Raw genomic sequence first — 16,099 nt, forward strand, 5'->3', positions numbered from 1 at the left:
GGCTTTTTCAAGAACATGGTGCATGGGCTCTGGGTACCCTGTGTCCACACCCTGAGTCCCTTTACCATGAACTTTTATCTGGTGCCAAATCCATAAATACAGTCTGCCTTGCCAGCCAGAGTCCCTCCCAGAGATTACTGACTGACTCTACTTGGCTCATGCAGACACTACATTTAGAACAGGACTTGGAATCCGTTAGTGCCAGAGACTGATTGTGTAACTGTTTATAGCAGCCCTGTTTCTTTAGGCTTCCAGAGGGAGCAGAGGGGGAGCACAGGGGGCAGGGCCTCTAGCTGCTCCTTAAAAATCACATATACGGGGGGGGGGGGGGGGGGGGTTGGGGATTTGGCTCAGTGGTAGAGCGCTTGCCTAGGAAGCGCAAGGTCCTGGGTTCGGTCCCCAGCCCCGGAAAAAAAAAAAAAAAGATAAAAATCACATATACAGCAATTGGGGCATGAAAGTGGGCCACAATTGATCTCCTCCTTCATTCCTTCCTTCTTTCCTTCCTTCTTTTCTTCCTTCTCTCTTTTTTGGGACAGGATTTTTGCTTTTGAGGTGTGTGTGTGTGTGTGTGTGTGTGTGTGTGTGTGTGTGTGTAGCTCTAGCTGTCCTGGAACTTGATCTTTAGACCAGGCTGGCCTGGAACTCAGAGATCCTCCTGACTCTGCCTCCTGAGTGCTGGGAGTAGAGGTGGCTGCCACCGTGCCTGTTTTGTTTAGATTCTTAGGACACTGACATCTCCCTGTGGCCCAGCAGGGACAGTAGTCTGCTTGCTCTTGCTCTGGTGATAGAATCAGAGACCAGCTAGCTGCACTTGCAGAGGACAGAACTCATAGGGGATCTCTGTGGATACTAGGCACCCACATGCTACACACACATACATGCAAGCAAAACATTTAAACACACAAAATAAGTAAATCTTCTTTTGACATAGGGTTTCTCTGTGTAGCCCCTGCTGTCCTGGAACTCGCTTTGCAGACCAGGCTAGCCTTGAATCACAGAGATCAGCCTGCTTCTGCCTCCCAAGTGCTAGGATCAAAGGCATGCACCACCATGCTGCCCCCCCCCCAAATAAATAAGTCTTTTAAAAGTATTTTATTGTTATTATTTTTAAGAAGAATGAGGCTATGACATTAATGCCACCTGGCCAGTGGTGCCCATTCTGGGGACTCACGCCCCCACTTTGCTTTGCTCATATTTTCAGGTGACCCAGTTAACATGGTGCAGATCTTGGCCCCAGTGCAGAACTAAGCACTGGGCCCCGGCAGGGATTTCCGAGGCCGCAACTCACAGCATAGACACCAAGAAAGCAACTAAAATGGGGTGCGGTGGCCAGAAACCTGCTCCATGAAGGAAAAAGGGCAGAGAATCAACAAGCAGCTAGGATACAGAGGCTTAGCCACACCATGCACTACGGTGCCGCCATGAGGACCCCTGCTCTTCTGGTGCGCCTAAAGGGAGTTGTGATTCAGAAACATGGAGAAGGGGCTGGAGCTGTTGTTCTTGCTGAGGACCCAAGTAAGAGTGGTTTCCAGCTTCCACGTGACAGCTTACAACTGCCTGTAACTCCAGCTGCAGGGGCTCCAACAACCTCCTCTGACCTCTGAGGCTCATGCTCGCACAGGGTGCACAAATACTGAAAGAAGGGGTGGGGGAGGGAGGGAGATGTCAGGGACAGTGAGTGAAACTGAGAAGCCAGAGCAGCCCAGACCGCAAGGGCTGAGCGTGCACACTACCCATCAGCCACTGCGTCTTAACCTGCTCAACAGCAGCACAAGGAAACTAGCCCGTTCCTCTCTACCTGAGCACTCAGTGGTCCAGGGCATCACTGTGCACAAAGATGTTGCCCAAAAACGTGGCAACTGAGCATACAGAGAAGGAGAGTGTGTTTTTTTTTGGTTTTTGTTTTGTTTGTTAAATTTTTCCCCTGAACTCAGAGAAACCCACCGGCAGGAGACCTCTTAAAGGTGGCATATTCTGTTGGGGGGACCGCATGCCTTGATCCTGGCTAGCTGACAGGATTAGAGCAAGGCAGAGAGGTTTCCTCAGAGGTGGGATTACTGCCCCTGGGCTGAGTGGGCGGGAGGGAGCGAGTAGACCACGGAGAAGGGACAAAAGCCCCAAGGAGTAGCATTGAAGAGCAAGTAGTTCTCCAAGGACCAGTCTCACCTGGTCTCAACATGGTGCCATTATCGAGAGGGGCTCCAGGAAGGGAAGCAGCAGGGTCAGACCAGGCAGCTCTGACTGCAGCTCTGGATGGCAGTGCTCCCAGGGAGACTTTTGACCTCCAGGCCCCAGCAGCCCCCCCCCCCCTTCCTGAAGAATGTAGAGTCTGAGCCTCAAAATCCCGAAAACCAGTCACTTCCAGGAACCGAAACTGAAAGCAGTTCTGGCAGCCGGCCCCTCCCCTCGGGGAGGAGGGGTGCGGCGGGGCTGGGGGGGCGGCAGGCAGGGCTCATGCCTAAAAGTTGAGGAACTGCATCAGGGCCAAGATAGAGCAGGGTCTGAGAGGTAACCCAGGAGCTCAGGCTGGCCTTCGGAAGCTCCAGGCTCTTCTAGTCGCTCTTCCCCACAGGACCCTGCCCCTTCAAACTTCTGTTTTCTTCCTCCTGGCTGTCCTGGGCCCGGATTGCAGTTTTGTAAGGCTTCTGAACAGGTAGGTGAGGGGCTCCTGCTTGGCCTAACAACCTGCTTAGGGCAGGGGAGTCTGGGGTCAGGTGTTTTTCTGGGGGACTCTGTGCTGCAGGCACCCTCCCTCACTGTCTTCAGGACCAGAGTGCCTGGTGTTTTGGGTGTTTTGGCTGAATCAAGCCCTTCCAACCAACTAACAGAGAGAGGCAATGTAGCCCCTTTTACCTGCATATCCCTGGGTTTGTGGGTCTTCTGATGGGGCCTAGTTTAAAGAAAGCAGGTGGGTTGTCTAGCAAGCGCAAGGCCTTGGGTTCGGTCCTCAGCTCCGAAAAAAAGAAAAAAGAAAAAAAAAGAAAGAAAGAAAGCAGGTGGGATTTTATTCATCTTCTCTTGGCCACTGTTTGATGTTCCCTCTGGGACCAGAGTCCAGGATCAGACCATCCCACAGGCAGTGTTAGAACGCCCTGGAATTGTGTACCATGCACCTGTTGGTCATGTGGAACATGCAGGGACTAGGACTCCCGGCTTGGAGGGCTGGGTCCGTAAGGGAACTTTTTGCCTAACTCAGTTGGGCATTTTTAATCTGCATTGGAGAAGCTGGCTTTTCGTCAGGCTATCAGCATTTCAGTCTTTTGGAAGAGAATATAATAAAACACAACCCGACAGAACATAGGGCAGACCAAAGGGCCTCCGGGTAAACTGCATACATGACCTTTTTGTGCAGCTGTGAGACTATTGCGCGCGCGCGCGCGTGTGTGTGTGTGTGTGTGTGTGTGCGCACATGCCTGTGAGTCTGCTTGCCAGTACCTGTGTGTATGTGTGTGTAATACAGAGGCTGACTTCAGGATGTCTTCCTCAGACTCTCTCCAACTTATTTTATTTATTTATTTATTTATTTATTTATTTATTTATTTATTTTTGAAATAGAATCTCTCAGTGAACCTCTTGGCTAGACTGGCTGGCCAGTAAGCCCTCTGGGGTCCTTTTCTTTCCACCCCTCCACCCCCCGGAGCTGGGGACCAAACCCAGGGCCTTGCGCTTCCTAGGTAAGGGCTCTACCACTGAGCTAAATCCCCAGCCCCGTCCTTTGGCTTTTTGTTTACGTCTTATATCTCTAGAAAAAGAGTCCCAGGGTTTCCTCTCCTGTGTGTTTTCGTCTTGCTTCTTCACGGTCTAGTACAATGAAGTCACACTGACAGGGTGGAAGCAGATTGTTCGGCCATTTCTCTAGGTGCCTGTGCTGCCCATCAAATCCCGGGCTGATCAATCCGCACTTGTTCAGCCTGCCTCTGGGCTCCACCGTGGTCCCAGCCCTGTGATCATCAGTGATTTAAAATCTGCTGATGGCACCTATGCCTCATCTTCTCCGTTACGACCTGAACGATGCCTGGGCAGCATGGCCTGATGAGGGCCTGGGGCTTGCCTCTCCTCTCGGCATTGCTGCTGCTCTTGAAAGCACCTGCCAGGGCCATCACGCACACCACCGCCAGCCAGCACAAGGAAAGATGGGACAAAGAGCTCCTTGTGTATTTCTAACAATGTGTTTCCCCATCTGCCATCAGTTGTTGTAATATCGTTTTTCTAATAGGTTCTGAAGAAGAGTAAAGATCACAAGGCCTGTAACAGACCCACGGGTTCAGGTCCACGGGTATAGACCTTCATACTCCATTAAGTCGAAGGGAGAAGGAAGAACCAGAGGAACACCAGCTCAGCCATTTGAGTTAAGACTACAGAGTGTTCACACAGACAGCAGAGAGCTGTGTAGAGAGCGTCCCATGGATTTAGTCATGAAGTTGCCACAAATGATACGGAAGGTGGGTAGCATGGCTTGCCCCATCAGAAAACAGAGACTCGAGAAATTTGTTGGGCTTGCAAGGAGCCGGGTGAGTCTTCAAACAGGTTGGGGCTCTTGGCTGATCCCCTCCATGCTGACCCTTCCACGGGTCATGTCCTGGCCCAGCCACTGTGTAAGTAGCATGTTTGGGGAGTAGAGCTGGACTCACCTCAGGAAGGGAACAAAGAAAGGAAGCATCCCAGGAGAGGACTGAGGAGAGAGGCCACCCCAGGAGAGGACAAGAAAGGAGAGAAACTACCTCAGGGGAGAATTGGGTGGGGTCACCACAGAGAATTAATCAACACTCAGAAGTTGTTCCCTGGAAGTGGTCCCTCAGGTAGAATGGTGGGCCTTATGGGGCTCTTCAGTGTAAGGACTTGGAATCCTGCGTGGGATTCTAAGGGGTGGATCTGGCTGGGAGCTCTTCATGTAACAGGTGCACACTACGTGAATCAAAGAGATGGTCTTGAGTTTGGGAGTTTTAATGTATTTATTTGTTTGTTTATTTTTTTGTTTATTTTTAAATTTATTTTTGAGACAGGGTTTCACTGTGTAGTCCTGACTGTCCTGGAACTCTGTAGATCAGACTGGTCTTGAACTGAGAGATTTGCCTGCCTCTGCTGGAATAAACCAGCACATCTGGCTGATGTGAAGTTTTAAAATGTTGATGGCAATGCACACAGAAAGGGTTGTTTATTTGTTTTTTCGAGACAGGGTCTCATGTAGTCCAGGCTAGCTTCAAACATACAGTGTAGGCGAGGAGGCCTTTAATTTTCTTATCCTTCTGCTTCCAACTCCTAGGTTCTCAGAATACATGTGGATGACACATGTCCAGGTTTCTGTGTCACTAGGGACTGAACTCATCCCTTCATGGGTGCTAGGCAAACACTCTTTATCAACTGAGTAACACCTCTTGGGGTGTGTCTGCCTCTCTCTCTCTCTCTCTCTCTCTCTCTCTCTCTCAATAAGAAGTTGCTTATCCTGGAGCCATTTTGAGTTTTCATGGCCTAGGAATAGAAATTTAGGTTGCCCACATTTGTGTTCTAATGTGAAAGCTTCAGGAAGTTTTTTTATAGTTTTACACAACAGCAGCAACAACAACAGATCCTAAATCAAGATAACTTTAAAATACACTAGTAGATATATCAGAGAGGCAAGATGGGGGAAGCTTTTCTATTGGCCCAAGATGTCATCTGATCATTTCAATAGATAGAATTTTCCTTTTCCTTTCCTTTTCTTAAGGAAATAAGAGATAGTTTGTTCCAGAGCTGTTTTGATCATGGTTCAGGAAGATGGATTTAGGCTGCCCCAATTTCTACGTTCCAACAATCCCTGTTAATGGTGGCATTGTGAAGAAGTCCTGTTGAAATAATTAATTAATGAGTTTGCTACTTGCTACAATGGTTTATGTTCCCAAATGAAAGACATGGGGTTGGGGATTTAGCTCAGTGGTAGAGCACTTGCCTAGCAAGCGTAAGGCCCTGGGTTCGGTCCCCAGCTCCGGAAAAAAAAAAAAAAGAAAGACACACACACACACACACACACACACACACACACAGAGCTTTCTATTTTAATATTCATTAATCAGAACAATAGCTGGGTCACTGCCTAACCTGCTCCACTGCTGATAGACTCTATTTTGGCTGCTCTGGACCCAGGGGGCTGCCCAGCTGGGCTATGTTCTCCTCCCCACCCCTTCCAACTCCTTCACATGGTGGCCATGCTTCACTGTCCCACACTCTTCTCAGGTTTAGTGTCTCCTTCACACTCCTAGCTTGGCTGATCCCCGCCCCTGGACTTCCCCTCCCTAACCTTCCCCCCACCAAGCCTGGGAAATTCCAAACACGGCCTCTGTCTGTCCTTCCCAGCTATTGGCTGTTGGCATTTTTATTCACCAATCAGAACCAATTGGTGGCAGGTTCCTAGAAGCTACTCTCCAGTAAGAAGTTTTGGGGACCCAGATTAACATTAGAACACAAGCAACATAGGCCAAACCCACTACAAAGGCCTGTCACCTAGGGACAGCATGGGCGTCTTTTATCTTCAATTCAATCCTCAATCAGCTTACCCAATTCTCATTACAATGGAGGCTCACAATGCTTTGATCTCGTGATAAGGATTGAGCCTACCCATTTGCACAATAGCCGGAATTCTTATATTAGTGCCATTGTCAACACGCAGGGACACTCAAATCTTAGTGTTTATGAACAATCAGATTGGGGCTGGAGAGAAGGCTCAGCTGTTAATCAGACTGGTTGCTCTTGCAGAAGACCTGGGTTCTATTCCCAGCATCCACATTGTGCCTCAATTTTGTGTCTGTAATTCCTGCCTCAGGGGATCTGATGCTCTCTTTCAGTTTTTGAGGGCACATATGGTATATAGACATGGGTGTAGGCAAAACACACATACATACAAATGAATCTAAAAAGCAAACAAGGAGAAAGCCTCACCAGGTGGTTTGGGAAGTTCGGTTTGAGTGTCTGCTGAAGTTGATGGGTTACAGGTATTTGCCATTGCAGGTAATTATTGGTCTATATCATTGCGAATTTCATAGTGTGATTACAAATAGTAAATTTATCCAGGTTGGTAAGAGAGTACACAAGGACCTGAGTTCAGTCCCCAGAATCCACATGAAAAAAGCTGGATACATCTGTGTAGTAGCACACACCTTTAATCCCAGCATTCAGAGGCAGAGGCAGTTGGTTTTCTGAGTTCGAGGCCAGCCTGGTCTAAAGAGTGAGTTCCAGGGCAGCTAAGGCTACACAGAGAAACCCTGTCTCAAAAACAAACAAACAAACAAACAAACAAACAAATGAAAGGAAAAAGAAGAAAGACCATGGTCCATGCAGTGAGTTCCAGCACATCAGGACTACCTATTAAGACCCTGTCTAGAAAAAAAAAAAAAAAAAAAAAAAGAGCTGGGTGTGGTAAAATGGGTTTGTAATCCCAGTGCTGGGAGGTGGAGACAGTCAGATCTCGGGGGCTCCCTGGCCCGCCAAATCTAACCTCATCAGTGGACCACAGGTTCCTGTGAGAAACCCTGTCCTAATAAATAAGTGCTGAAGAGAAGCCTCAGCTATTAAGAGCACAGGCCGCTCTTCCTGAGGACCAGGCTTCAATTCCTGTGACCTTGTTCTGGTTTCCAAAAGTGTCAGATACACGTGTGGTACACAGATGCACACATAAGCAAAAACACCCACCCACATAAAAGGTAAAGGAAAAGCAAGCCAGATGAGAGGCTCCAGAGGAACGGCAGCCAAGGTTGACCCTTGGTCTTCACACACACACACACACACACACGCAAACACACACACGCAAACACACACACACACGCAAACACACACACACACACAAACACACACGTGCAAACACACACACACGCAAACACACAGAGGCACACGCCAACATACATACGCACACACAGATGGGTGTTTGCACATGTGTGTATAGGCAGACACATACAAATACACAAAATCAATCTCTTTTTGGAGGCAGGGTCTTACTACATAGTTCTGGTTGGCCAGACTGACCTTGAACTCACAGAAATCCACCTGCTTCTGCCTCCTAAGAGCTGAGACTGAAGGTGTGTGCTACCACATCCAGCTGAATATTTGATTTTCTTTTGGAGACTTATTTACTTTAGGTGTATGAGTGCTTCTATTTGCATGTGTATCTGTGTGCCGGAAGAGGACAGCAGATCCCATTACAGATGGTCGTGAACCACCATATGGTTGCTGGGGATTGAATCCAGGATCTCTGGAAGAGCAGTCAGTGCTCTTAGCCCCTGAACCATCTCTCCAGCCCTTGAATATTTGGTTCTTAAAGGAGAAGCGCAATGGGCCGTGGTGCGGAAAGCTGTGGTCAGCCCTGCCTGCCCATTTTCTCACTGAAGAACCCAGCTGCAGTTTTGCAGCTCAGGTTCAGACATCTTCAGTCCTGCCGTGAGGTGAGCAGTATGAAGAGCTATGCACCTAGAGAGCAGCCCCGTCCCAGAGGAGGTGCCATGCTCTGTTCAAGTGAGGGCCTTGGCTGTCTCTGGCGGCAGATTTGAAAGCCACGGCTGGGGTGTGTGCGTCCTGTGGATTTCTGTGTCATCTTGAGTCTGACTCTCTGCTCTTCCCCTCTGCAGGTTTTTACCCCTTTCATAAACATGGCGAAACCTCTCAAGCCGCCATTGTTTAAATCCATCACTGCTGGTGAGTCATCCTATAGCAGCCAGAACTCTTCTTCTCCAGAAGTCATTGAGAAGGTCGGTAAGGCTGTGGCAGAGGGGGATTTACAGAAAGTGATATACACAGTCAAAGAGGAAATGCAGAGTAAGTCTAGATACACGGTAAAAATCGCCGTGACTGGGGACTCTGGCAATGGCATGTCATCTTTCGTCAACGCCCTTAGGCTCATTGGACATGAGGAGGAGGATTCAGCTCCCACTGGGGTGGTGAGGACCACCCAGAAACCAGCCTGTTACTCCTCTTTCCACTTTCCCTATGTGGAGCTGTGGGACCTGCCTGGCACCGGGGTCACAGCCCAGAGCATGGAGAGCTACCTGGATGAGATGCAGTTCAGCGCATATGACCTTATCATCATCATTGCTTCTGAGCAGTTCAGCTCGAATCATGTGAAGCTGGCCGAAGCCATGCAGAGGATGAGAAAGAGGTTCTATGTCGTCTGGACCAAGCTGGACAGGGACATCAGCACAAGTACCTTCCCTGAACCCCAGCTCCTGCAGAGTATCCAAAAGAATATCAGGGAGAATCTCCAGAAGGCTCAGGTGAGGGACCCCCCCATATTTCTGGTCTCCTGCTTTAGTCCATCTTTTCACGACTTCCTAGACCTTAGAGAGACACTGCGAAAAGACATCCACAACATCAGGTACAGAGATCCCTTAGAGACCCTTTCTCAAGTCTGCGACAAGTGCATCAACAATAAGGCGCTCTCTCTGAAGGAGGACCTGATGTTCACGAAACACCTGGAGGCAGCTGTCAGCCCCCCGTATGATATTGCTGACCTGGAGAGGAGTCTGGACACCTACCAGAAGCTCTTTGGTGTGGATAATGAGTCACTTAGGAGGGTAGCTCAGAGTACAGGGAGACCAGAGATGAGCACCAGGGCCTTGCAGTTCCAGGACTTGATCAAGATGGACAGGAGACTGAGGTTGATGATGTGTTTTGTCGTGAACATACTCCTCAGGGTTCTTGGAAGTCCATGGTGGTTCGGCTTGTGGGATGTCGTTACCCGATACTTCAGACACCAGAGACAGAAGCGCATCATTGAAATAGTTGCTAAGAACACCAAGACCTCCTTGAGGAGAGCTCTAGAGGACTATACACTTCCTCCTGAAATCCTTTGTGAAGGGTCTGGCGTACCCTCAAGTGGAATCCAGGCTGCCTCAGGGTCTTTTTGCATAGAGCCCTAGCTATTCGCCAGAAAACAAGAACTGCAGCAACACCTTGTAACAATGCTTAATAAATTTAGAGGACTTCAGGAAACCGCTCTCCTTCCTGTCTTCAATTCTAATACCCTGTTCCTTCAAAGTGTCAAGTACTTGCCGAGACAATCAGCCAAGCCTTGTTAGCTCGGTACTTAGATTCTTATGCTTTCAGTCTTCTTGGTAACGCATGTTTAAATCAAATCTTTTCCCTCGGGCTGGAGAGATGGCTTAGTAGTTAAGAGTAATGGCTCCTCTTCCAGGGGTCCTGAGTTCAATTCCCAGCAACCACGTGGTGGCTCACAACCATCTGTAATGGGATCTGATGCCCTCTTCTGATCTATCTGAAGACACAGTGTGTTCATATATAAAAATAAATAAATAAATGAATCTTTAAAAAAAATCTTTTCCCTCCTAAACCATTAAAGTTGTCTTCATCGATACTGTTTTATTCTTAGCTTTATCGTTCTCCGGATAACCCTGGTGGCGACTCAACTGGCACAGAATTAGAAATTTGGAGGGAGGAGTGGGGTGGTGGCAACTGTCCCTTAAGGTCTACTGCTTGTTGGGTCTGTGTGTATGCACCGGTGAGTGCAGGTATGTGGTTGTGTGCTTCCCCACAGCACGTAGAGTTAGTGTCCTCCTCTCACCATGTAGGTTCTGGGGACTGAAGTCACATCATCAGGCATGGCAGCAAGCACCTTCACCCACTGAGCCATATTGCTGGCCTGCCAAAGATGTCTCTGAAACATGTGATCAGTGTTCAAGGAGCTCAGCAAGGGAGTCGAGCTCTGTGCCAGCACAGGGAAGAGAGGTTTCCTCGAGGTCTGGACATCAACTTCTTAGTCTATTTTCTGGCGTTCCAACAAAACACAATCTGAGTTTAGGGAGTATAAAAGCAAATATGGTTTATTAACTCATAGTTCTGGAACCTGGGGGGCTCCTCATGGAAGGATCCATCAAGTTAGCCTCTAGTGGCCCCATCACAATGGCAGGCATTCATGTGGAAGAGACCAGAAGCACAAAAGATCCAGAGACGAGGCTGCACCTTAAGGGAAGCAGCTGAACCACTGAGAACATGATTGGTCCCTTCCTAAAGCAATGACAGCATGACCTAATTATCTCTCATAAGGGCACATCTCGTGCGTGTGCGTGTGTGTGTGTGTGCGCGCGCGTGTTACATGTGGGTGGAGACTGTAACAAGACCCCAGACCTTAACACAGGACTTCATGATGAAAGCACCTTCTAGGCTGTAAAACCCAGCAGGTTGATAGTGCCAAAGTGAAAACTAAGACCTACTCCATCAAAGTCCACAGTTCTGGCAGCATCTCTAAATGCACTAACCTTGCCTTGTGGCTTCTGTGGTTCCACTTCTGGCTAACTGCTCTCGCTAACTGAAGTATGTCAACCCAGGACACAGTTTTTGGGCTCAAAGCTCCATCCCGAAAAGGCTGCAGGATACACTGGGATCCTGAACATCCAGTGCAGTTACTATCGGGCTAGTCGGCTATGGAGGACATAGAAGTTGGAAAGGTTTCAACTCTGCTCCCACGTGTCCTTGGCTAGGCTGTCCCGGATGTGTTCTTCAGTTAGAAGCATTCAGAAGTTGCTTTTCTTCTTCTTTTTTGCTGCTGCTGCTTTGAGACAGGGTCTCACTATGTAACCCTGGCTATCCTGGAACTTGCTATATAGACCAGGCTGGCCTTGAACTAAACAAGATACATCTGTCTCTGTCTCCTAAGTGCTGACATTGAAGGCATGCACCACCCCATTCTGCCAGTGATTACATTCTTTTTTTAAAGATTTATTTATTTATTATATGTAAGTACATTGTTGCTGTCTTTAGACACACCAGAAGAGGGCATCAGATCTCATCACAGATGGTTGTGAGCCACCATGTGGTTGTCGAGATTTGAACTCAGGACCTCTGGAAGAAGCTATTGGTGCTCTTAACTGCTGAGCCATCTCTCCAGCCCCAGCAATTACATTCTTTTTTTTTTTTTTTTTTTTTTTCTTTTTTTCGGAGCTGGGGACCGAACCCAGGGCCTTGCGCTTCCTAGGCAAGCACTCTACCACTGAGCCAAATCCCCAACCCCTAGCAATTACATTGTTAATGCCCCTTTGTGACCTGTGTGCTGACCTTAGAGGAGGTTCCACTCTGCCTCAGAGGGGATAGGAAACACCTCAGTCCAACAGCCTGGTTGCTATCTGCAACCTGTCAACTGGAATCCCTCACATTCTTCTGTTGCTGATGGATGCCTGGAGCTGACTCATGACTGCTGAAGGAACCACATTCAGAGAGCATTCTCATGCCCTTGAAACCAACTTCTGAGAGGTTCTGCTGTGTGTTTAGTTTTGAAAATGATGCTTTCTATGGGTTAGGTCTACTCTTCTAGACAATAAACTTAGTCTCTCTCTCAATGTGTGAGTGCATGTGCGTGTGCACACAGGGGCCAGAAGAAAGTGCTGGACCCTCTAGAACTAGAGTTACAAACAGCTGTGAGTTGCCTAAGGTGGGTACTGGCAATTAAACTCTATAGTCTTCTGGAAGAGCACCAGATGACATTAATCACCAAGTCATCTCTCCAGGCTTGTGGATAGTCAACTTTTGATTTTTCTCAATTTTTCCTGAAGAGATTGGAGACTATGTCTTTGAGGTCCATAATGTGCTGGTTTGAATATGCTTAGCCCAGGGAGTGACACTATTGGGAGGTGTGACCTTGTTGGAGTGGCATTGTTGGAGGAAGTGTGTCACTGTAGGGGTGGGCTTTGCGATCCTCTTCCTAGCTGCCTGGAAGACAGCAGTTTTCTCCCGTTCACCTTTGGAACACAGAGCCATGCCTACCTGGATGCTGCCATGCTTCTGGCCTTGCCTGAACCTCTGAACCTGTAAGCTAGCTCTGATTAAATGCTGTCCTTTTTAAGAGTTGCCTTGGTCATGGTGTCTCTTCACAGCAATGGAAATCTTAACTAAGACAACGAGTCACAAACTATGTGGTTTGATCCAGTGAGAGTACTAGAAAGTCTGAATCCAGTTTGTCCCAGGACAAGGCAGGGAACACTTATCCACCCTCTGGTCTCATCCCTCACCGAAAGTCCACAGTCCAGCCTGCAGGTCTACCCTGACTTGCTGTCCATGAGGTGTAGTGACTGAGAGGGACTTGCCCAGGGGGAATCTCTGTTCCTCACGTGTTACCAGAGCACATTTAGCAACCTGGGCTGGTTTGTTCTTTTCTAACTTTGTCTCTCAGCTGTTTGGTCACACAGGCAGGAAGGTTTTCCTAATTCCTTATTGGCAACTGCAGTTTCCCCTCAAAGCAGCTGAAAGTTAACTGCTGAGGTCACCCTGTTAGCTTTCTGGGTTATTTTTATTTATGTCTCTCAGCTATAAACTGTTCTCTTGACCTTCTCCTGGCCACAAGTGCCCTACTTAGTGTCGAAAGCCTTTTCCGGACATTCAAGTAACTGAGGAAAGTGGTGGGGTACGGCGTCTGCCTTGGGGCCAAAAGCTGATGACTTCAGCAATCCAACTGTCTCTTGCTATTCTGGAGCCAAATGGCTTCTAGCTGCTTAAATCTCTCTTGCTATTCAGGGGCCAAGAGGTGGGTGGCTTCCGGCAATTTCGTGCTGATAGCAGCAGGGGATTAGAAAAAGAAACCCAGTTACTTGGGCTCTTTCTCTCACTGCCTGATAGAATTGGGTTAACTCTTTGTGAGCCAGTGAGAAAGGAGAAAAAAGTAAGTCAGGCACACAGATGAGCGCACACTGGATGATTCAGAAATGGCTACACTGAAACTCAATTGTTGCTTTCAGCTTTTTATAGACTTTTAGACAGAAAGTTCCCTGTGTAAGAAAAGTTACATCATAGATAAAATGTTACACGAAAGGGTAGTTACAGAAGGATGTCGATAGTAAGTTCAAAGAATATGGAATGTAGAATATAATTTCATTCTATAAAATCTTTTTTTTAAAGATTTATTCATTTATTATATATAAATACACTGTAGCTGTCTTCAGATACACCAGAAGAGGGAATCGGATCTCTTTACAGATGGTTGTGAGCCACCATGTGGTTGCTGGGAATTGAACTCATGACCTCTGGAAGAGCAGTCGGGTGCTCTTAACCACTGAGCCATCTCTCCAGCCCCATTCTATAAAATCTTAAGTTCAAAGCAACAGTTTCAATATGGCCTTGCTTTATCATAGTGCACACCTGTGGTTCATCCTGGGCCCTGACCTAGAATGAATGTTTTTCCTTGATCACAAATCGGTCCTAAGTCTCTTTCTCTTCTTACTGTAATTTATGAAAGCTCATTGCATTCCTTATTATGAAGCCTTTACTTACTATTCTCTGAGGTGGGGGGTGGTATTCCATTCTTGATTCTAACTTTATTACATCTTTCTGGCAAAACAACTAAAACCGGTGAGCTCCAGGCTGAGCGGTGCTGGCCACACGCGCTCCGCGCTCCTCTCTCTCTCTCTCTCTCTCTCTCTCTCTCTCTCTCTCTCTCTCTCTCTCACCCAAGCGCAGGGCGGCGCCCCCGCTCCCCGCACCCGCCGGGCCTCCATGCGCCCAGCAAATGGCTCTTCTGCTTGTCTACCTCAAACTTTGGTCTTGCCTAGTTTAAAAAAAAAAAAAAGGAGCAGCAGAAAGATTAGGGTTTCTTTAATTAAAAATTTAAAAAAAAAAGTTTTCAAAAAAAAAAAACCAACTAAAACCATCTCCTTAAACTTTCCTCCTAAAATTATTTGAATCAAATCAGGAACTCTATAAAGTCATTAATTCATCTGAACAGCATTAATTCGTGAAAGTTCATCTTTATGTTGATCTGTAGGAAACTTGCCCAATAGGGTGGCTATCACCCAGGAATTAATCGCAACAGGCTATAGGCAGTGAGGGCGTTCCGGCGTCCACTCACACCACACCACATAAACGAGGAGTATGGCAATGACCTACATGAGACAGCATGTCAGTAGCAAGAAGCAATCCTGGGATGCAGTCTCTGGGGCTGTGCCTCACCAGAACATACCTATCACAGCCATGCGAGATGGTGGGCCGGCTCCAGTCTCCAGGGAGCTCACTTGCCCACTGCAGCTCTTCCTGCCTGGCATCCACTAACATAGATTTTTAAAAAGAAGACTTATTTTATTTTTGCATATATGTCCATGTATGCTATGTGTGTGTGTTGGGGGGTGGGGGGGAGGATGCCTTCAGAGGCCATCTGGGAATTATAGGCAGGCGGGAGCTGCCTGGCATGATTGCCGAGAAGTGAACTCAGGGTCTCTGCAAGAGCGAGTGCTCTTACCGCTGAGGCACCTCCAACCCCAGGTGAAGGGTGTGTGTGTGTGTGTGTCTGTGTGTGTGTATGTGTGTGTCTGTGTGTGTGTCTGTGTGTGTATGTGTGTGTGTATGTGTGTACATGTGTGTCTGTGTGTGTCTGTGTGTGTGTGTGTCTGTGTGTTTGCTCGTGCACACGTGTGCATAGGCCAGGCTGGCCAGCTGACTGTGTAGTCACAAATGGTCCTGAACTCCTGACCCTTCTGCCTCTACATCCTCATCTGTGCGGAAATGAGAAACATGCACCCCCTTCCCCAGTGGATTCAGTTGCTCTTGTTGCTTTTGAGACTTGGTCTTTCTGTGTAGCCTTTGTTATGTAGACCAAGCTGTTTTAAAACTCACCGAGACTTACCTGCTTCTGCCTCCAGAGTGCTGGGACTAAAGGCATGTACACAGTTTAACGTGGTGCTGGGCATAACCTGTGGCCTGTGAATGCTGGCTAAGTTCTTTGACAACTAAGGCATATCCATCCCTAATTATTAATATGCATTAGATGCAAAAATTAATATCATTCACTGTGAAGTATCCCCAAGTGCGTGGTCATGCCCACCTGCTGCTCCCAGATTAGAAAGAGGGCAGGGGATCTGTGGAGAGGTTAGAGTGCTTAGGGAGTAGTAACCACTTGCAGTCTCTAGCCTCTGCTTCTAATATTTTCTGCTGACTCAGTTGACATACTTTGGATCCAAGACATGTACATAGAGGTGAACTATTTGGGTAGGTGTGAAGTAGGAGCTGCTGACCTGCATAAGCAAAAGAGCCACAGACCCTCAGTGCTGGGCTGGGTGCTCCAGAGGCTGTGCTCTTCTGGAAATGGGAAACCAGGCATCAAGGGAATTGTTAACAGCGTCCTGGGACAGTGCAGCTGTCT

At 47.9% G+C, this 16,099-nt stretch overlaps 1 protein-coding gene and 1 long non-coding RNA gene across 2 annotated transcripts; one reads left to right on the forward strand and one right to left on the reverse strand.

Annotated features, from left to right (window-relative positions):
* Positions 1–1,080: 1,080 nt before the first annotated feature.
* On the reverse strand, positions 1,081–2,308 carry LOC134480693 (uncharacterized). The gene is made up of 2 exons (XR_010055368.1): positions 2,170–2,308; positions 1,081–1,636 (listed from the first exon to the last, which is right to left on the reverse strand). It is a non-coding gene; the product is annotated as an uncharacterized LOC134480693 (long non-coding RNA).
* Positions 2,309–2,476: 168 nt separating this feature from the next.
* On the forward strand, positions 2,477–10,296 carry Igtp (interferon gamma induced GTPase). The gene is made up of 3 exons (NM_001008765.1): positions 2,477–2,656; positions 4,220–4,445; positions 8,595–10,296. The coding sequence occupies exons 2-3, from the start codon at positions 4,407–4,409 to the stop codon at positions 9,879–9,881; spliced, it is 1,326 nt and encodes a 441-aa protein (NP_001008765.1). The 5' UTR covers positions 2,477–2,656; positions 4,220–4,406; the 3' UTR covers positions 9,882–10,296.
* The last annotated feature ends 5,803 nt before the right edge of the window (positions 10,297–16,099 follow it).

This window comes from Rattus norvegicus, chromosome 10 (genome assembly GCF_036323735.1).
Source record: "Rattus norvegicus strain BN/NHsdMcwi chromosome 10, GRCr8, whole genome shotgun sequence".
Lineage (NCBI taxonomy): Eukaryota > Metazoa > Chordata > Mammalia > Rodentia > Muridae > Rattus > Rattus norvegicus.